This window comes from Saccopteryx leptura, chromosome 9, assembly GCF_036850995.1.
Source record: "Saccopteryx leptura isolate mSacLep1 chromosome 9, mSacLep1_pri_phased_curated, whole genome shotgun sequence".
In the NCBI taxonomy this organism is placed as follows: domain Eukaryota; kingdom Metazoa; phylum Chordata; class Mammalia; order Chiroptera; family Emballonuridae; genus Saccopteryx; species Saccopteryx leptura.
Genome location: NC_089511.1, coordinates 41,188,930 through 41,209,053, shown reverse-complemented (window position 1 = coordinate 41,209,053; position 20,124 = coordinate 41,188,930). Strand labels below are relative to the sequence as shown.

The window sequence follows — 20,124 nt, the reverse complement described above, 5'->3', positions numbered from 1 at the left end:
CAAATCTGAATTTTGAGGGGCCGGTCAACTTGCCTAGTGAGATCAGGTTGTTATAATTCTCCAACATCACATCTCGGTACAAACCCCTCTGAGCCGGCTGCAAGCATTCCCACTCCTTTTGAGAAAAGAAAACGGCCACATCTTTGAACTTCAGGTCCTGAAACCACAGACAAATACACTATTTGTAAAATTAATTGATAAAATTTTTACAGTGGAATAAAAGAAATTGGAGAAAACAATCAGTAAGGGAACACTCGTGGGAAAATAGGCTATGCTGGACCCTTTAACATGGACAGGTCAGTGTGAGAACAAGAGTGATCAGAGCACAGATTCCAGGTTGTACACATTATTCTTAAACATGCCTCAAGCTATAAATGTAACCTCTTGGCGATATCCTCTTCCCTTATCCACCCAGGTTCGGGAATAAACAAAGGACAGTGAGTTGGTGTTTTCCAATTAAATAAAACTGCACGCTGAAGTACACAGGATACTCTATGTTGAGAAATTGTGATCATTTTCTTCCCATTCTTCCAATAAAGAAGTTTTTATGAATGTCTGAATCACTCAAAAAATCTTATAAAACTTCTACTTCTGAAAGTAGAATTTAAATATAACTTAGTGACTTAATATCCTACAACTCAGGCTCATAAATATGCCAGAAAATTAAATCCTAATCACTTTTCCATGTCATCAAAAATTCTAAAATAAACATTTTTACTGGTTGTATGACACTCCATGTATCCAATGTTATTATTTTGGGGCACTAGTTTGGACAAGTTGTCCAAGGTTCTTTTGCAGCTATGTGAATCATTATTCTTCAACAATTTATAAATTTGGCTATATTGTTCATGCTACCGTAAATTATCCCTAACTATGCCTTCCTTGTTCCTGAGCTACCAGAACTGATGGAGGAAGATCCAGACCCACAGTGATGTGACTCAAGAAGAACATAAACTACATAAGTTCAACATAGACTCCTTTGGGTCTACCTGGCACGAATTCCTTGGACTATCACAGAACTATTTTATTTATTTGTTTATTTATTTATTTGACAGAGACAGAAAGAAGGACAGATAGAGACAGACAGACAGGAAGGGAGATGAGAAGATCAATGCTTTGTTGTGGCACCTTAGCTGTTCATTGATTGCTTTCTCATATATGCCTTGACCAAGGGTTTACAGCAGAGTGAGTGACCCCTTGCTCAAGCCACTGACCTTGGGTCCAAGCCAGCGACCTTGGACTTCAAGCCAGTGACCTCTGGGCTCAAGCCAGAGACCATGGGGTCATGCTGATGATCCCATGCTCAAGCCGGATGAGCCTGTGCTCAAGCCAGCAACCTTTAGGTTTCGAACCTGGGTCCTTCCGCATCTCAGACCGATGCTCTATCCACTGCACCACCGCTTGGTAAGGCAGAATATCACATAATTCTATACAATCAATCTATTATATCCCTAAGTCCTAAAAATCTCAGAGATCTAGAGGTATGGACAAATACTGAGACTGCAACAAATCAACATCAATTACCTTCTCGTCTAACTGAAAAACCCAGGCTTGCAATTGGAATCCTACTTAACTACTCATCTCCATTACATCAAATCAAAGCTCTAACAAAAGAGGTGTATGATTTTCAGCAAGCGTTTGTTTTCCCACTCCATTAGTGGAAGGACATGCACTAAGGAAGATTAAGTGGTTTGGAAAACGAGTATATAATACTTGTTGGAGAACAGGGATACTTATGGGACAGCAGTCTTCGGTAGCATTATTTACTGGAATGGGAAGAACTGGGGAGAGCAAGTTTCTTGAGGAGCTCAGTAAAGCAGGAATTTTCAGGAAAAAGAAATCCGCTGTTCAAATCTTCCAAAATAAAACATGCATTCAATAAAAGACAGAAGTATCAATTCACATGCATTATGGCTTTTTGGGTTGAAAAGTAGATCATTTATATCCTGGGTTCATCCTAGAGAAATGCAGAACTTGATAAAACAAAGGGGCCCCAGCTGGTTGGCTCAGTGGTAGAGCATCAGCAGGCATGTAGGTAGATGTCTTGGGTTCGAATCCTGGTCAGGAAACACGGAGAAGCATATATCTGCTTCTCCACTGCTACTCCTCTTGCTTCTCTCTCTCTCTCTCTCTCTCTCTCTTCCCCTCCTGCAGCCATGGTTTGGTTGGAGCGACCTGGCCCAGGCACTGGAGGGTGGCTCCATGGCCTCTGCCTGAGGCACTAAGAAGAGCTCGGTTGCTGAGCAACAGAGCAACACCCCAGATGGGCAGAGCATTGCCCCCTCGTGGGCTTGCCAGGTGGATCCCAGCTGGGGCACATGCATGAGTCTATCTCTGCCTCCCCTCCTCTCAATGAATTAAAAAAAAAAGGGTACGCAAAGGAGGCAGAAGCAAAAGAATCCCCAGACTGACCTCAGAATTTTCCTTCCCTCTCCTGTTCTAATCTTTCTGCTTTTGGCACCTTATCTCTCTCTCTCTCTCTCTCTCTCTCTCTCTCTCTCTCTCTCTCCCTCTCCCCCCCCCTCTCACACACACACACGCACACACACAGACTCTTTTTTGATTTGAGGGAGAAAAACAAATCTTTGTATTCCTTGAACTCCAAGGAATCAAACTATATATAATGTATTCAGAAGAAACAATGTTCTCACCATGGGGAGCTGATCTGAGCCCAGAAGGGCCTGCCTGACATGTCCTGAGCAGACCCTTGTTCTACAGTCTGGAAGACACGGACATCCTCAACCATAGAGGTACCCTAAGGACATGAGGTAGTCCTCAGGTCCAGTAACACAGGACACTTGGGCAGGCCCAGCCCTGGACAATGGTTTCTGCCCAGCCACCCGAAGCCTAACAGATTCAGAGCATCTGTTACCTCCTTGGCTTTGTTCCCCTATGCTAGAATCCAGACTGAAATATCTCTTTCCACAAAGACCCTGTCCAGAATCACCGATGCTAAGCCAGACAATCCACCAAGATCAGCAGGCCCTGAGCAGCCAAAGCAGAGCTAAGCTACCTAGATGCAGGTTACAGTGGCTGTACATGAACCCCAGTCCTCAGAATCCTCATTGCTAGCACACCCTGGTTCCCAACCAAGATTGCCATGGCTCTTCTGCCTGACATTTTTCCCTCTCACACCTACTCCCAAGCCTTACACTGTTGAGAGGCAGCGCTCACTAGGTCTCAAGTACAATTACTGTGCATTAAGCACATTAAGTTTCTGGTACCTTATACCTATATATTAATCCTGAGGAGAGGCCAATGAATCCTAGATCAATGGAAACTTTCACTTAAAAAATTGAAGTCATTTACTCAGATTTGCAGTGGCATTGCTGGGATTTAAATCTAGACTTCTCCAACTCTACAGCTGACTGCCTTTCATTTCTGGCTCTTGCAGGTGCAGCTAGGAATTTCCTGACTCTCTAAAAGAACCCTGATCTAGGCTCTGTACTTAGGGGAGCAGAAAATGCTTGGTCTGCTCCGTTTGTTAGTGCAGAGCACAGCACTCTATAAGGGGAAATCAGAGGTAGAAAAGGGAAGAAAGAAGCAGTTCTGCAAACAAAATTCCTTTATTCAGAAATCTCAATCAAAGCCCCCATGACTGGCTCAGTGTGGACACTGGGGACACAATGACTTCTACCCAGCACCTGCCCTTAAAAAGCTCCGTGTCAGGAAAGAAAACCAGAAAAATAGAGACAATCACAGGACATCAATCTCTGTGGGGGGCTGATTGCCATGACCAAATCATCAGCTGAAAAATAATGTACAAAATATTAAAACATTTTGGAATGCAGTGATGAGTTGGTAAACAAGGCTAGTAATCTTCAGTGGCTAAAACGAAGTAAAAAACAGGGAACAAGAGGGATGTGTTCAGCCATTGACACTAATTTTACCAGAAAACCTCTCCTGAACCCAGATGACCTTGAGCCTTGAATGCATGACCTTACAGAGTAGGCAGAAAGGAAGCCAAACCTACAGCTGGTCAAGATGGGAGACTAACTGGTCTGTTCTGTAAAGATCTGGGACCTCTAGGACTATACCCTCGGGTATTTTCTCATTGTAGCTCTAAGGAAAGTTCTAAGGTAGAAATGACAAACTAAAAATAGCGAATAAATAGCTCTTAACAATGCATTGAAATCTGAAAAAGGGGGGGATGAGAAGAGAGAAAATAAGGGGAGCTTGTAAAGGAAGTATCTCTTCACCTCTGGTGAGGATCAGAATCAGCTGGGGAACTTGTTAAAAATATGATGCACAAAGAAAATGCTCAATGACTATTTGATGAATAAATGGCCATTGATATTATTAATATCCCTCAATGATTCTGAGGCAACTCAAAGTATGGGAGTAATTGTTTAAATATAATGCATGTCGCCCTCACTTGAAATACAAAATTCCTTACCAGACCTGAAAAACTGCATTATCTGGACCCTGCTTCTTATTTATCTTCATTTAAGGCACTCTCACTGTCATTCACAATGCACCCACTAAACTAGCCTCCATTCGACTCCTATTAATGCTAATTACTTGCTCATCTTAGACCCTTTCAGAAATGTTTCATTTCCCATGAATGTGCTCTGCTCCAAAATCGTGGCATGGCTTGGCAACCTTCTCTGATTCTATTAATTTTTGGTTCTTTGCCCTCATAATCCTTTTATCCATTCTTGAATTACATATTTGTTCATCAGTTTATCTATTGGTATAATTTCTTCAAAAGTGGCCTAGAACTAGCATAATACTTATGTTACTCACCATCACATAATTAATTACCAGCATATAGTTCAATTAAAGTTAATTAAATAATTACTAGATTAAGGGTATTTCAGTGGAAATGGAAACATTCTACAAGTTCCCTAGAATATTGATAGTTTTACACAACTAAGAAAATTTTATGTAATTCTGAGAAAATTCTAATGGAAATGGAGGATACTATGACAATTATTATTATTTTTTTTTAATAATTTTATTTTTTTAATGGGGTGACATCAATAAATCAGGATACATATATTCAAAGATAACAAGTCCAGGTTATCTTGTCGTTCAATTATGTTGCATACCCACCACCCAAAGTCAGATTGTCCTCTGTCACCTTCTATCTTGTTTTCTTTGTGCCCCTCCCCACCCCCTTTCCATCTCCCATTCCCCCCTCCCCCCCGTAACTACCACACTCTTATCAATGTCTCTTAGTTTCACTATTATGGATACTATGACAATTATGAGAGATTTATGAGAGATTTTATGAGAGATAATCTCATTATTTATGAGAGATTTTATGGTGTTGTGACAGAACACTTCAGGGCTAGGATACTTGCATGTTAATCCCTGTCCCATGATTTGCTAGCAGCATGACACTGAACAATTACATAACTACTCAAAAATCAAGAAGGCTCGTCTGAGACAGAAAGATGCTTGTTCTCTAGATGCTCAGTCTAAGGTGTCCAAGCTTTATGCAGGCCTGGGTTATTCTCTTTGCTCTTGTTATACGGCCCAGGGTCGTTGAACTGGCCTAGAGCAGGGTGTAGAAAAGAAATGGGGAATCTAGAGAGATGAATAAGCCTGGTGCAACAGGTGAGCAGAGAAGATTTTTCTATGACTAATGGATGGTCGATATCTGGGACCTAATGAAAATGCCAGTTACACTGGGGATGCTGTAAGGTTGTCCTTGGGAAGAACCGTCCCATTCTTGGGGGCTGCAAGGAAAATGGACTGACTTTGAACCCTGACAGTTGTTGGAAGAAAATATTCTCCCTGGAGAAACTGTAACTACAAGTCAGTCCTCTCACAGATCTGTGGCTCACATTCACAGTACTAAAGTGCATCTAAACAACTTACCATCTATGAACCATTAAGGCGGTCTGGTTTGGCAGTGCTGTTGGCAGAAGCAAACATACCCCTGCCCTAGAAGAACCTTCAACCAGGCCTCAAGAATCCATGAATAAAATTCCAAGGGAAATGACCCAAGAGTCATAAATAATACAATGCAACATTGTGAATGTATTATATGCCACTGGATTCTACACTATAAAATGGTTATCTGTTATATGAATTTTGCTTAAATAAAAAGTTAAATGAAAATGAAACATGTGCTTGACCAGGTGGTGGCGCAGTGGATAGAGCGTCGGATTGGGACACGGAGGACCCAGGTTCGAGACCGCGAGGTCGCCAGCTTGAGCGCAGGCTCATCTGGTTTGAGCAAGGCTCACCAGCTTGGATCTAATGTCACTGGCTTGAACAAGGGGTCATTCGGTCTGCTGTAGCCCCATGGTCAAGGCACATATGAAAAAGCAATCAATGAACAACTAAGGAGCTTCAACAAAGAATTGATGCTTCATATCTCTCTCCCTTCCTGTCTGTCTGTCCCTCTCTCTGTTTCTGTCATAAAAAGAAAAAAAAAAAAAAAAAAAGAAACATGTAAAGAGGCATAATTCAAAGAGTCAGAAAAATAAGTCATATAATTGTTTTAACTTTACATTATATTAAAAAAATTTTAATGAAATATTGGGGATAAAAATATCACATCAACAAAGATCTATGTTACATAGAGAATGCCAAAAAATATAAAACAAGAATTTAACATATTTTTTATAAAAGTGGTAAGATGGTAAGAAACAAAACTTCATAAAATGAGAGGTAGATTTAAAAGAAAAAAAAAACTTCTAGAGAAACCACAATACTTAACATTAAATTACACAATGGCTGGAATAAATATTCTCTGAAGAGTAAAATTACTGGACTGAAAGATATAAACACATTATGCAGCATGCTGTCAAGAAAGACAATGTGGGAAAGTATAAGAGAAGCTAAGAATATAAACTGAGAAGGTTTAAGAGATATCAAACTCGAGTTCCACAAGGAAAAAAGCAGTAGAACTGAGAAAAGGCAGTAATTGAATATATAATGGCTAAAGAGAATAAAAGAAACTTTCAGAACTGGCAAAAGAAAGCATTATTCAGAAGTGCAATAAGTTTTAAATAGAATAAGTAAAAAGAAGTCCTAGTTGATTATCTCAAAACTGCAGAGCATTAAAAACAATAGAATACTTTAAAAGCAATTTTAGACTAAAGAAACATTGTGTACAAAAGAACAACAGATCTATGAGTCTGACTCAGCAGGCTGACAGCTGGGGGGGGGGGGGGGGCTGGGTGAGAGAGGTGGAGTGGTTGAGCAAAAAAGGAGAAAAAAAGGCCTGACCAGGTGGTGGCGCAGTGGATACATTGGACTGGGATGTGGAAGACCCAGGCTCGAGACCTCGAGGTCACCAGCTTGAGCGTGGGCTCATCTGCTTTGAGCAAAAGCTCACCAGCTTGGACCCAAGGTCGCTGGCTCGAGCAAGGGGTTACTCAGTCTGCTGAAGGCCCGCGGTCAAGGCACATATGAGGAAGCAATCAATGAACAACTAAGGTGTCGCAACGAAAAACTGACGATTGATGCTTCTCATCTCTCTCCCTTCCTGTCTGTCTGTCCCTATCTATCCCTCTCTCTGACTCTCTCTCTGTCTCTGTAAGAAAAACAAAAGGAGAATAAAAGAAAACTTATGAACACGAAAAACAGTGTGGCGAATGTGCTCGGGTAGGGAGTTAGAGGAGGGTGTAGGGGGAAAATGGTGATGGATAAAGACCCGATTTGAGGGGCGAATACACAATATGAACAGGGAGATATATTGTAGAACAGGGCAGCTAAAGTCTGTACAATTGGGTTACTCAGTGTTACCCCAATAAATTCAATTAAAAAAAAGAACAACAGATGACTATTCAATAGCAACAATGTTATCCAGAATACAGCAGACTATATCAGTAGGATAAAAGAAAATTATCTTTGACAAATGAAGGCAAATAAAGGTATTAAAAAAACCCTAGAAATTAATTAAAGTATGTATGTACTTCCATCTGAAGGAAAATGATCCCAGGTAGAGGGTTTGAGATATAATAATGGTGAATGAAGAAAGTGGTAGGTAATATGTGGGTAACCTAAACTAACATTCAAATATACAATAATAATAACATGGCAGCAGAGCAGGTGCATATTACACTCATCTTCTCCCAGGACCAAACTGGAGTTTAACTAAATTTAAGAATAATCATCCTGAAAAACCAACTCAAGACAAAATGAAAAGGAGTCTATAACCAAGGATTCACAAAAAAAGCCACATCAAGGAAGGGCAGAGATGTGAAAAAGGCTGGCTCAGCTCCTGCGGGCAGCAGCTGAGGCTCTGTGGGGCGATTAACTCTGAGAAGGGAGGGGCCTAAACCCCAAGCCTGGTTCCTAGCCAAGAGCACCAGAGCCGGGAACAGGCACCCACACGGAATTCAGCTGTGAAAAGTGGCAACGCTTCTGTCTTTCAGAAAGAGACAAAAGTTTATAGAGATGAGGGTACTCTCTTAAAGGACCAATGCAGAACGTCGTGTTCACAGCCACTTACTCTGGACTCCAGCAAAGGGAAGGCTAGAAAAACAAGGAGAGTCTGAGGTCAGGGGCTCTGGGAAGACAGAGTGAGGGATACACACCAAGACCTGTGTGCAGTCATTCTCCAGTATCAGTTTCCACCTTCCTTGGATGGAGCTCTGCTGTTCCTGCAGCATCAGCCTAAGGGAAAGCAATGGCACTACCCTGGAGAATCTCTCTTCTCCCAAACGACAGAGAATAGGCCCCGAAGAAGTCAGTGGTCTTGGCCGGGGAGTAGAGGTCTGGACAAACTTGGAGGGGGTGACAGTGACTTGGCTGTTTAGCTTCGAGGCGGGAGCTCTTCCACCCACTTTCCCAAGAATCTGGTGCATCCCCTTCACTGGAAGTTCAGTGGAGCCACTGCCACGGGTGTTGGCAAGCCAGACCTCCAGGCCCATACCTACCACCATCCAATTCCCGCTGGCTCTACCTTGCTGCGGTCAAAGGACAAATCCGGGACAGAGTGAGACCTGTGGCTCTGGGGTGGGGACTACACCACCACCTCTCTCCCCTAAGACCTGACCGGCAGCTCCTCCACAGGGGAGATCCGCTAGCCCCATCCTCTCTAATCTACCTGAGGCTCTTACAGTGGCTGAGCCTAACAAGCAGCCAGCAGCCAGAAGCAGCCAGAGGTGGATCTCAGGGAGCCTCAGGTCTTTTGCTGACCTGCCTCTGGGCCTGGTGCTGGTAAAAGCTGGACTTGGTGCACAGCTTGGTCCTTCCACATGCACCTAAGCTCAGCAATGGCAGCCACAAACTGCAGATCACTGGTAGCTCCAAACAGGTTGCTAAGGGCCAGTCACAGGCAGCAACTTACATTGGCCTGCACCAGGTTCCCTCCTAAGAGGCCCAGAATCAACACACTCAGTGGTCAGCTTCAGACAACATCAGAGCAAGATCCATAGCTTTACAAGCAGTATATCCAAAGGGGGAGCTGGTTAAGCACCAAAATCAGCTGAGGTGAATTCTGCTTCCCGTGATCAGCACCTGTACAACAGCTCACATGCATTGGTTGAGGCAAAGCCCCACGTCAGCCAGCCTAAGGGTCAATCCCATGCACAATGGGCTAATAGCAACCAAGACTCAATTATAAAGGGAGGGTCTGCCTGACCAGGAGGTGACAGAATGGATGAAGCGTTGGCCTGGGATGCAGAGGACCCAGGTTTGAAACCCCGAGGTCACTGGCGTGAGCGTGGGATCATAGACATGACTCCATGGTCGCTGGCTTGAGCCCAAGGTTGCTGGCTTGAGCAAGGGGTCACTGGCTTGGCAGCAACCCCCAGGTTAAGGCACATACAAGAATGCAATCAATGAACAACTAAGGTGCTGCAACAAAAAATTGATGCTTTACATCTCTCTCCCTTCATGCCTATCGTCCCTGTCTATCCCTCTCTGTCTTGCTAAAAACAAACAAACAAAAACAAAACAAAACAACAAAAGGAGGACCAACATAACACACACAAGGGACATTCCTGAAGCACAGACCTCAGGCGATCAAGGAGTATGTACCACTGGACCCAAAACAACACCTACCATAAAAAGCCACCCCACGAAGACTAGGAATCATAGCAGATCTATCTAATACATGGAAACACACACACACACACGCCAAAAATGAGGAGAAAAAGCCCTGGCCGGTTGGCTCAGCGGTAGAGCGTCGGCCTAGCGTGCGGAGGACCCGGGATCGATTCCCGGCCAGGGCACATAGGAGAAGCGCCCATTTGCTTCTCCACCCCTCCGCCACGCTTTCCTCTCTGTCTCTCTCTTCCCCTCCCGCAGCCAAGGCTCCATTGGAGCAAAGATGGCCCGGGCGCTGGGCATGGCTCTGTGGCCTCTGCCTCAGGCGCTAGAGTGGCTCTGGTCGCAATATGGCGACGCCCAGGATGGGCAGAGCATCGCCCCCTGGGGGGCAGAGCACCGCCCCTGGTGGGTGTGCCGGGTGGATCCCGGTCGGGCGCATGCGGGAGTCTGTCTGACTGTCTCTCCCTGTTTCCAGCTTCAGAAAAATGAAAAAAAAGAAAAAAAAAAAAAAAATGAGGAGAAAAAGAAACAGTCCACAAATGACAAAACAGGAGAAATGGAGCTAAGCAACTTATCAGATACAGAGTTCAAAGTAATGATTATATGGAAGCTCAAGGAAGAAAGTAAGAAATTCAAAAAGAGATAGCAGGCATAAAAAAGGACATAGAAACCATAAAAAGGAACCAGTCAGAAATGAAGGATACAATACCCGACATCAAGAACACACTGGAAGGAAAAACAGTAGGTTGGATGAGCAGAGGATCAAATCAGAGATTTAAAAGACAAGGTAGAAAAAAACACCCAATCGGAGTAGCAAATAGAAAGAAATTTAAAAGAATGAAGAGAGTTTAAGGGATTGTGGGACAACATGCAATGTAACAATATCCATATCACAGGGGTACTAGAAGGAGAAGAGAGAGAGAAAGGGAATTAAGAACCTATTTGAAGAAATAATGACCAAATATTTCCCTAACCTGGTGAAGAAAAAAGACAAGTCCAGGAAGTGCAGAAGAATCTTAAACAAGGTGGACCCAAAGAAGCCCACATCATGGCACATCATAATAAAAATGGCAAAGGTTAAAGGTAAAGAGAAAATCTTAAGAGCAGCAAGAGAAAAGCAGTTACTTACTTAAATTAAATGGCTGTCTATCAGCTGATTTCTCAGTGAAAACATTTCAGGTCAGAAGGAATTGGCATGAAATATTCAAAGTAATAAAAAACAAGGGCCTACAACCAAGACTCCTTTACCCAGCAATGCTATCATTTAAAATTGAAAAGGAGGTCCTGGCCTGTAGGCTCAGTGGTAGAGCGTCAGCCTGGTGTATGGTTGTCTTGGGTTTGATTCCCAGTAAGGGCATACAGGAGAAGCACCCATCTGCTTCTGCACCCTGCCCCCTCTCGCTTCTCCCCCCCCCCCTTCCTGCAGTCATGGCTTGACTGGAGCAAGTTGGCCCTGGGTGCTAAGGATGGCGCCATGGCCTCTGCCTCAGGTACTAAGAAGAGCTCGGTTGCTGAGCAACAGAGCAATGCTCTAGAGGGGCAGAGCACTGCCCCTTAGTGGGCTTGTTGGGTGGTTCCCAGTTGGGGTGTACGAGTGAGTCTCTCTGCCTCCCTTCCTCTCACTGAATAATAAAAAAATTGTGAAGGCAATAACAAGCTCCCCAGACAAGAAAAAGATAAATGAGTTTGTTATCACCAAACCAGTGTACAAGAAATGTTAAAAGACCTGAGAAGAAAAAGAAGACAGAAGAAAGCAGGAAGAAGAAAGAAGAAAACAGAGGAACATAGTTAAAAGAATAAAACAACAATAAATATATACCTATCAATAATCACTTTAAATGTAAATAGCTTAAATGCTCCAATCAAAAGATGTAGGGTACCTGAATGGATAAGAAAGTAAGACCCATATACTATATATCAGGGGTCCCCAAACTTTTTACACAGGGGGCCAGTTCACTGTCCCTCAGACCGTTGGAGGGCCGGACTATAAAAAAAACTATGAACAAATCCCTGTGCACAATGCATATATCTTATTTTAAAGTAAAAAAACAAAACGGGAACAAATACAATATTTAAAATAAAGAACAAGTAAATTTAAATCAACAAACTGACCCGTATTTCAATGGGAACTATGCTCCTCTCACTGACCACCAATGAAAGAGGTGCCGCTTCCGAAAGTGCGGCGGGGGCCGGATAAATGGCCTCAGGGGGCCGCATGCAGCCCACGGGCCGTAGTTTGGGGACCCCTGCTATATATGCTGTATACAAGTACTTTCCTCAGAATGAAACATGCACAGACTAAAATTTAGGAATAGAAAAATATATTTCAGCCTGACCAGGCGGTGGCACAGTGGATAGAGCATCAGACTGGGATGCAGAGGACCCAGGTTCAAAACCCTAAGGTCACCAGCTTGAGCGTGAGCTCATCTGGCTTGAGCAAGGGGTCACTTGGTCTGCTGTAGCCCTCGGTCAAGGCACATATGAGAAAAAAATCAATGAACAACTAAGGTGCTGCAACAAAGAATTGATGATTTTCATCTCTCTCCCTTCCTGTCTGTCTGTCCCTATCTGTCCCTCTCTGTCTCTGTCACACACACACACACACACACACAAATATATTTCATACAAATGGAAATAAAAAAAAAAGAAAGAAAAGCTGGGGTAGTAATATTGTACTTATAAATAGACTTTAAAACAAAGGCTCTAATAAGAGACAAAGAAGGAGACTACATAATGTTAAAGAGAGCTATCAACAACAAGATATAAGCCTTGTAAACATTTATGCACTCAAGGTGGGAACACCTAAATAGGTAAAGCAAATCTTGATGGACATAGAGAGAGATCAACAACAATGAGTCATGGTAGGGGATTTTAACACCCCATTGACATCAATGGATGGATCTTCCAGACAAAAAATCAACAAGGAAATGGCATCCTTAAATGACACATTAGATCAGCTGGATTTAATCGATATCTTCAGAGCATTTCACCCCAAAGCAGTGGAACGTAAATTCTTTTCAAACACAAATGGAACATTTTCTGGGATAGATCACGTTAGATACAAAACAGGTCGCAATAAATTTAAGACTGAAATCATATCAAGCATCTTCTCTGACCATTATGGTGTGAAACTAGCAATCAATCACAAGAAAAAACCCCAAAACAAAACAGACATGGAGGCTAAAAAGATGTTTCTAAACAATAAATGGGTTAACAATGAGATGAAGGAACAAATCAAACATACTCTGAAAGAAACAATAACGAGAACACAACAACCCAAAATCTATGGGACTCAGAGAAAGCCGCCTGAACAGGGAAATTCATAGCATTTACAGGCCCACCTCAAGAAACAAGAAATATCTTAAATGAACAATCTAATGTTATAATGAAAGGAACTTGAAAAACAACAATAAACAAAGCCTAAAGTGAATACATGAAAGGAAATAATAGAGATCACAACCAAAATAAATAAAATAGAACTGAAACAAAATACAAAAAGATCAATAAAACCAAGAGTTGGTTCTTTGAAAAGATAAATAAGATTAAAAAACCTTTAACCAGACTCATCAAGAAAAAAAGAGAGGACCCAAATAAATAAATTCAGAGATGAAAGAGGAGAAGTAACAACAGACACCAAAGAAACACAAAGCATTGTAAGAAAATACAAACAACTATATACCAACAAACTGGACAATCTAAGTGAAATGGATAAATTTCTAGAAACATACAATCTTCCAAAACTGAATCAAGAAGAATCAGAGAATCTGAATAGACAGATTACAGCCAGTGAAATTGAAGCAGCAATCAAAAAACTCCCAACTAGGCCCTGGCCGGTTGGCTCAGCGGTAGAGCATCGGCCTGGCGTGCTGGGGGAACCGGGTTCGATTCCCCGCCAGGGCACATAGGAGAAGCGCCCATTTGCTTCTCCACCCCCCCCCTCCTCTCTGTCTCTCTCTTCCCCTCCTGCAGCCAAGGCTCCATTGGAGCAAAGATGGCCCCAGGTGCTGGGGATGGCTCCTTGGCCTCTGCCCCAGGTGCTAGAGTGGCTCTGGTCGCGGCAGAGCGACGCCCTGGAGGGGCAGAGCATCGCCCCCTGGTGGGCGTGCCGGGTGGATACCGGTGGGGCGCATGCGGGAGCCTGTCTGACTGTCTCTCCCCGTTTCCAGCTTCAGAAAAATACAAAAAACAAAACAAAACAAAACAAAACTCCCAACTAACAAAAGTTCTAGACCCGATGGCTTCATTGGTGAATTTTACCAAACATTCAAATGTTTTCCTTAAGATCAGGAACAAGACAGACTATCTGTTATCATCCCACCATGAAAGCTGGAAGGCCCACTAGTGGGCAGGAGGGACCAGGTTGACCAGCACTGCAAAAGTGGGCGGTTTTTATAAAAAGGTTCACCATCACAGGGATAGAACGTCAGTCTGGGATGCAGAGGAGCCAGGTTCGAAACTCTAAGGTTGCCAGCTTGAGCACGGGCTCATCTGGCTTAAGCGCGGGCTCACCAACTTGAGCACGGGGTCATTGGCTTGAGTGTGGAATCATAGATATGACTCCATGGTCGCTGACTTGGGCCCAAAGGTTGCTGGCTTGAAGCTCAAGGTCACTGCCTTAAGCAAGGGGTCACTAGCTCTGCTGTAGCCCCCCCATCATCAAGGCACATATGAGAAAGCAATCAATGAACAACTAAGGTGCCAAAACAAAGAACTGAAGCTTATCTCTTTCCCTTCCTATCTGTCACTATCTGTCCCTCTCACACACACACAAAAAAAATACACACACACACACACACACACACACAGATGAAAAGTGTTAAATTTGATGGCACTAAAAGTGAGGATTTAAAGGCTAGAATTGAGCCTGACTAGGTGGTGGTGCAGTGGATAGAGCATCAGACTGGGATGTGGAGGACTCAGGTTCGAGACCCCAAGGTTGCCAGCTTGAGCGTGGGCTCATCTGGTTTGAGCAAAGCTCACCAGCTTGGACCCAATGTCGCTGGCTTGAGCAAGGGGTTACTCGGTCTGCTGTGGTCCCACGGTCAAGGCACATATGAGAAAGCAATCAATGAACAACTAAGGCGTCGCAACGAAAAACTGATGATTGATGCTTCTCATCTCTCCGTTCCTGTCTGTCTGTCCCTATCTATCCCTCTCTCTCTGTCTCTGTAAAAAAAAAAAAAAAGTTAGAATTGACTCTACAAACTGACAGAAAGCAGGAACAGCCACCTATAACTAACTCAGGATGACAAACCCCAATATTTAAGAAGTGCTGCAAAGCATTAGAGGGAATAAAAAACTGGAAATATAAAACTTAACAGAAAAATTATAAATGACATGAAAAATACTCGAGGAGAGAATGTGAGAAAGGCTAAGCGTCTCTTAAATGGATGAGAATGTTCTTCATACTACTTTTAACCGTCTCCTAGATAAGTTTAAAGTTTCTCTTCAGGTGCTCCCCCAAAGTTCCTCACTGTGACTGTGGATGCCAGCCCAGGGCAGGAACCTGGAAAGCAACGAAACCTGTTCTGCAGCTGTAGGAAGATCCCAGCTCCAGCTCTATTCAAGTCAGACCCCAGCAGTAGTTCAGGGAGCCATACTCTTCTTTAGTGTGTGCTCTCTTGATGCATCAAGCTCCCGACCTTTTTTCCTTTCCCTCCACCTTTTTTTTTTCTTCCTAAGTTAGAAACAGGGAGGCAGTCAGACAGACTCCCGCTTGTGCCTGACCGGGATCCACCCAGCATGCCCACCAGGGGGCGATGCTCTGCCCATCTGGGTCCTTGCTCTGATTGTGGCGGGAGCCATTTTAGCGCCAGAGGCGGAGGCCATGGAGCGGTCCTCAATGCCCAGGGCCAACTTTGCTCCAATGAAGCCTTGGCTGCAGGAGGGAAAGAGAGATAGAGAGGAAGTAGAGGGAGTAGGGTGGAGAAGCAGATGGGCGTTTCTCCTGTGTGCCCTGGCCAGGAATCAAACCCGGAACTTTCATACACCGGCCCGACGCTCTACTGCTGAGCCAACCGGCCAGGGCCTCCACCTCTTCTTCTGAATGTTGCACCTCCTCTCTTTTATTTTTTTAGTGAGACAGACAGCTAGACAGACAGAAAGGGAAAGAGACGAGAAGCATCAACTCGTAGTTGTGGCACTTTCGTTGTTCATTGATTGCTTCTCATACATGTCTTAATGGGGCAGGTGGGAGGGCTCTAGCTGAGACAGTGACTCCTTGCTCAAGTCAGCGATCATGGGGTCATGTGTATGAGCCCAGGCACAGCTGGTGACCTCAGGTTTCAAACATCTCAGGTCAACATTCTATCCACTGTGCCACAACTGGTCAGGCAACAGCTAATACCTTAAAGATTAAATTGTATGGATAAAAAAGAAAAGTACTTTAGGAAAATTTGAGTGACTTCTTTATTTTTATAGTAGGGAAGACATTTTGGCATGACATAAAGGGAAGACACATTTTTTTGCAAACTGAATCCAAAAACATATAAAATAGATTGTAAAAAAAAAACAAGATAAATGACAAAGAGAAAATACGCTTGACATGTAAACTTGTTTAAAATAAATCAAGAAAGTGGAGAGATGAAATTAGTAGCCAATTTAGAGATCCCAGTTGTATCATTGATTAGTGTGTAATTTTGGGGGCAGCTGATTTAACAGAACCGACTTCCTCATCTGTCAATTTAGAATAATAGCATATTTTATCAATTCTAGAATGCTATTGATTGTAGAGCCACCATTACTTTACACTCCAGAAAAGAAAACAAATGCCATCAATGAAACTATGACTTGCCAGAAATTGTAAAACCCATTCAGAGCTGGAAAAAAAAAGTGCATCATAGATTAATGAACTATATAGTAGGACCTGTCTTATGGGTTGTTATGTGGATTCAACAAGATTACACACGTAAACAACTTCAAAGTAGAAGTGGCTTAAAGCAAACACAGTAAGTTAGTAACATGTATCAGTTCTATCAGTAACATGATCTCATTCTGAAAACAAACTTTCATACCTAAACAAAATAACTTGAAAATATTAATAATGACTATCTCTAGATGGTGGGACCATGGATAACAAACTTTCTTAATAACCTTCTCAAATTTTGAAATTTTTTCAAGAATCCTATATTAACTTAATCATTAGAAAGTGCAATTAGCTTATTTCTATCTTGGAGGAAAATATCTAGAACTGAAGTGGGCAAGCAGGCACCCCAGGCTATTAGAAATTTGGAAGCCAATAGGCTATTCCATGTGACCCTGGAGGGGACAACAAAGAAATTAGTGAGATGAAAGTCTCACTAATTAGTGAGATGACCTTAGTCTCTTGGTCAACTTCCCTGCCCAATCACTGAGGCACATTCTGTCAAGATCATTTCTGGAAATGAACAAAACCCAGGGAAATGAAAATTTTAGATCATCAGAGCCCTGGTTTAGGCTCCTGTCTGATTTAGAGAAACTAGTCCATAAATGTGGTTTCCTCTTCTCTTCTCCTTTCTCCAAATCACTACAGTAACTCTTTCAGATAGAATTCTAAATTAGGATAATGTTCTGAAAACCAAGAAGCCCTTTTTCCAAGAAGAAAGTGCTACATACAACTTACCTCTGCCATGATTTTTTGATGCACAGTGGCTCTTCTCCCCTCCTGTTCTGGATTCTTAGAGAAGAAAAAGAGTGAAAAAATATTAGTAAGCTAGGAAACAACAGTCCCTACCTGGTTCCCTGAGGACCCCAAGTCAAGACAGATCCCTGCCCTACGTCCCTAGGCCAGGCACCAACAGGGAGCTCAGACCTAAAGAAGCCTGCAACTCCACTAACCTCTCCCATCATCACAAAGAAGAGCTGGTGACTTTCCGGGCCCTAATGGGAATCCTGGGCGAGAATCCCAGACTGTGCCTGCCTTCCTCCCCAAGAGCTTGAGTTTGGGTTCTTCCGGGCCCAGTATATTGTACTGTGCCCAGATCTGTGGATCCAAGGCACAGCCTGAGTGAATCCATCTGTCTGAGTCCCAACACACCTATCTTCTAGGCTGGGGGCACCTCTTGGGACAGGATCTCCAGCGACCACGTGTGAAAGAACAAAGTGTGAGTAGGAGGGGCGCCCAGGCCCAAGCTCTACAAATTCGCAGATGAGGAGAAACTGCCCCTCAGCGAAGGCCATTCACAGTGCTGGAGAGCGAAAGGCGGCGGTTTGTCAGTTTCAGCTGCGAGCAAGGAAGGCTCAAAAAGCAGCAGGGGTCTGGGTAGACATCAGCACCCATCCACCACCCGACCGCGCCTAGCGCTGACCAAGAATCTATTTATACAAAGAGGGCGCCCTTCCCAGCCTGACCCCGAAGGCAGAGGCAGCGCCGCGGTTACACGGGGCTCTCACGCAGAGACAGAGTCCCCCTCGGACGGTGCACTCACGGCCGCCCCACGGGCACTGCTCACAATCCACGTCGGGGGAATACCGCACGGGCTTCCTGCCCATGCAGGACACCAGACAGCTGCGACCCCCGACTTCCCGACACCGCAGGCCTGGAACCGCATCCACCTCGTGCAAGCGCGCGGCGGGTTCCCACCGGGAGGTCGGACACGCGGCCTCGACAACCCCCTCCCCCGACGCCCGTTCCTTTTCCAGGGTGAGCACGCAGGCTGGCCTTGCCCGACAGCCACCCGCATTCAAGACTCCAGGCAGACCCAGCCCGGCTCCGGGTTTCCTCAACGTCCCCTTCTCCCGGGTCTCGGCACCCAAGTCTGATCGAACCCTCCACAAACCAGTGAGCTAGGCCGCCCGGGACACCCCGACCCTGTGCGTCCCAACTCCGTCCAGCTCGCCGCGGGCCGGCCAGCTCCGGCTCAAACGGCACGTGCCGCGGAGCGGCCAGGGAAATGTAGTCCAGAGGGGGGGAAGTCCGCCGGGCTCCTCCGTCGGGGCGCGTTCCGGGCCTCCAGCGAAACTCAGTGCCGCTCGCCCCGGGCCCCGAGCATCCTCGGAGGACCTGAACGCAGGGTTAAGACCAAGTAGGGGCTGCGGAGGCTCCCGAGGTAGGCAGCCCACGGCCGGGGAAAGTGCGGGACGGCCCTGCACCAAAGCCTCCCAAGACCTCGAAGTTAACCCGTCGGCAAGTCCTCGCCCCAAGCTGGGAGATGCCCAGAGGCCCCTGAGAACTGTGGTTAAAACCCAGGAAGCCGACTGACCTAAGTGCTCTCCACCAGGAGCCGCGCTCTGAGCTCGGGACCAGAAGAAGAGGACTGCACCACGCTACACACTAGGAGCCCTCCCAGACCTGGGCGGTCCAGCCTTTGGCGCCCCCCAATCCTGGTCGTGCTGGATGCTCGTGCTCAACTTTTCGGCTGAGAATGTGCTCCTCTGTCCCAGGCGCCGCCGGGAAGTGTAGTCTTCAGTCAGGAAGGCCACAACACTGCAGCCAGATGTCCCGTCCCAGCACAATTTGAGCGGTGGGGTCTGGAAGCGGCTGAGTCCACCCTGGAGGCTTCCGGGAAATGTAGTCCCGGCCTTGCAAATTGGGATGTGGCGGGAGAAGAGACTGAAGGCTGACTGGCTTGAGCAGTGGATGCAGGAGTCTGCGAAGGGACTGGGGTGGGAGCGGGGGACGGAGGACAACCCTGGGTCCAGAGCGGAAATAATGGAATACCAATACAAAACTGTATCTACCACGTAATACTGTTTTGAAACTTTTTATAAGTACGTAAATATAGAAAGGCAGTTAATAAACTGGAAAGTTACACTAACATTTGTTAACAAGTAGTTAATTTCTAGGGCAAGTAATTGTGATTTTGTTTTTCGTTTTTACTTTAGTATTCTCATTTTTAGCTATTCTCATGTCCTTCTTTTGAAACATTACTTATTACATTTTGTTACATATATAATGAATAAGTATTAACTCTGAAATTGATGAACTAGAAAACAAAATGTGGACCAGATTTTACAAATTCACAATTTGGTTCCAAGAGATAAATGAAACACAATATTGATAAACAACAGCAAAACAAAAATAAATAAGTAAAAGCAAAAATATTAGAAATAAGAAAGGTTAAACCACATAGAATTTAAAGGAATTTTGAGGCTATTATGTGCAACTCTAGAACCACAGTAGAGGTAATTGTAGAGTTTTTAATAAAATTTCAATTATTAATTCTAGTAAGAAGTAGAAAACCTGAACAG

At 44.4% G+C, this 20,124-nt stretch overlaps 1 protein-coding gene across 7 annotated transcripts in view; it reads right to left on the bottom strand.

The window, feature by feature from the left end:
• The window catches only part of LOC136380481 (zinc finger protein 568-like), a 29,368-nt gene extending 9,878 nt beyond the window's left edge, over positions 1–19,490 (bottom strand). Inside the window, exons 1-4 of one of the 7 annotated variants that reach the window (XM_066348274.1) lie at positions 19,137–19,490; positions 17,559–17,611; positions 8,499–8,621; positions 34–157 (exon numbers count right to left, since the gene is read on the bottom strand). In XM_066348274.1, the coding sequence (XP_066204371.1) occupies positions 34–157; positions 8,499–8,573 (199 nt within the window). In that variant the 5' untranslated portion in view covers positions 8,574–8,621; positions 17,559–17,611; positions 19,137–19,490. Of the gene's footprint in view, positions 1–33; positions 158–8,498; positions 8,622–17,557; positions 17,612–18,362; positions 19,114–19,136 lie in introns of those variants that run through there. The other 6 variants (XM_066348273.1, XM_066348275.1, XM_066348276.1 and 3 more) reach the window with 6 other exon arrangements.
• Positions 19,491–20,124: the final 634 nt, after the last annotated feature.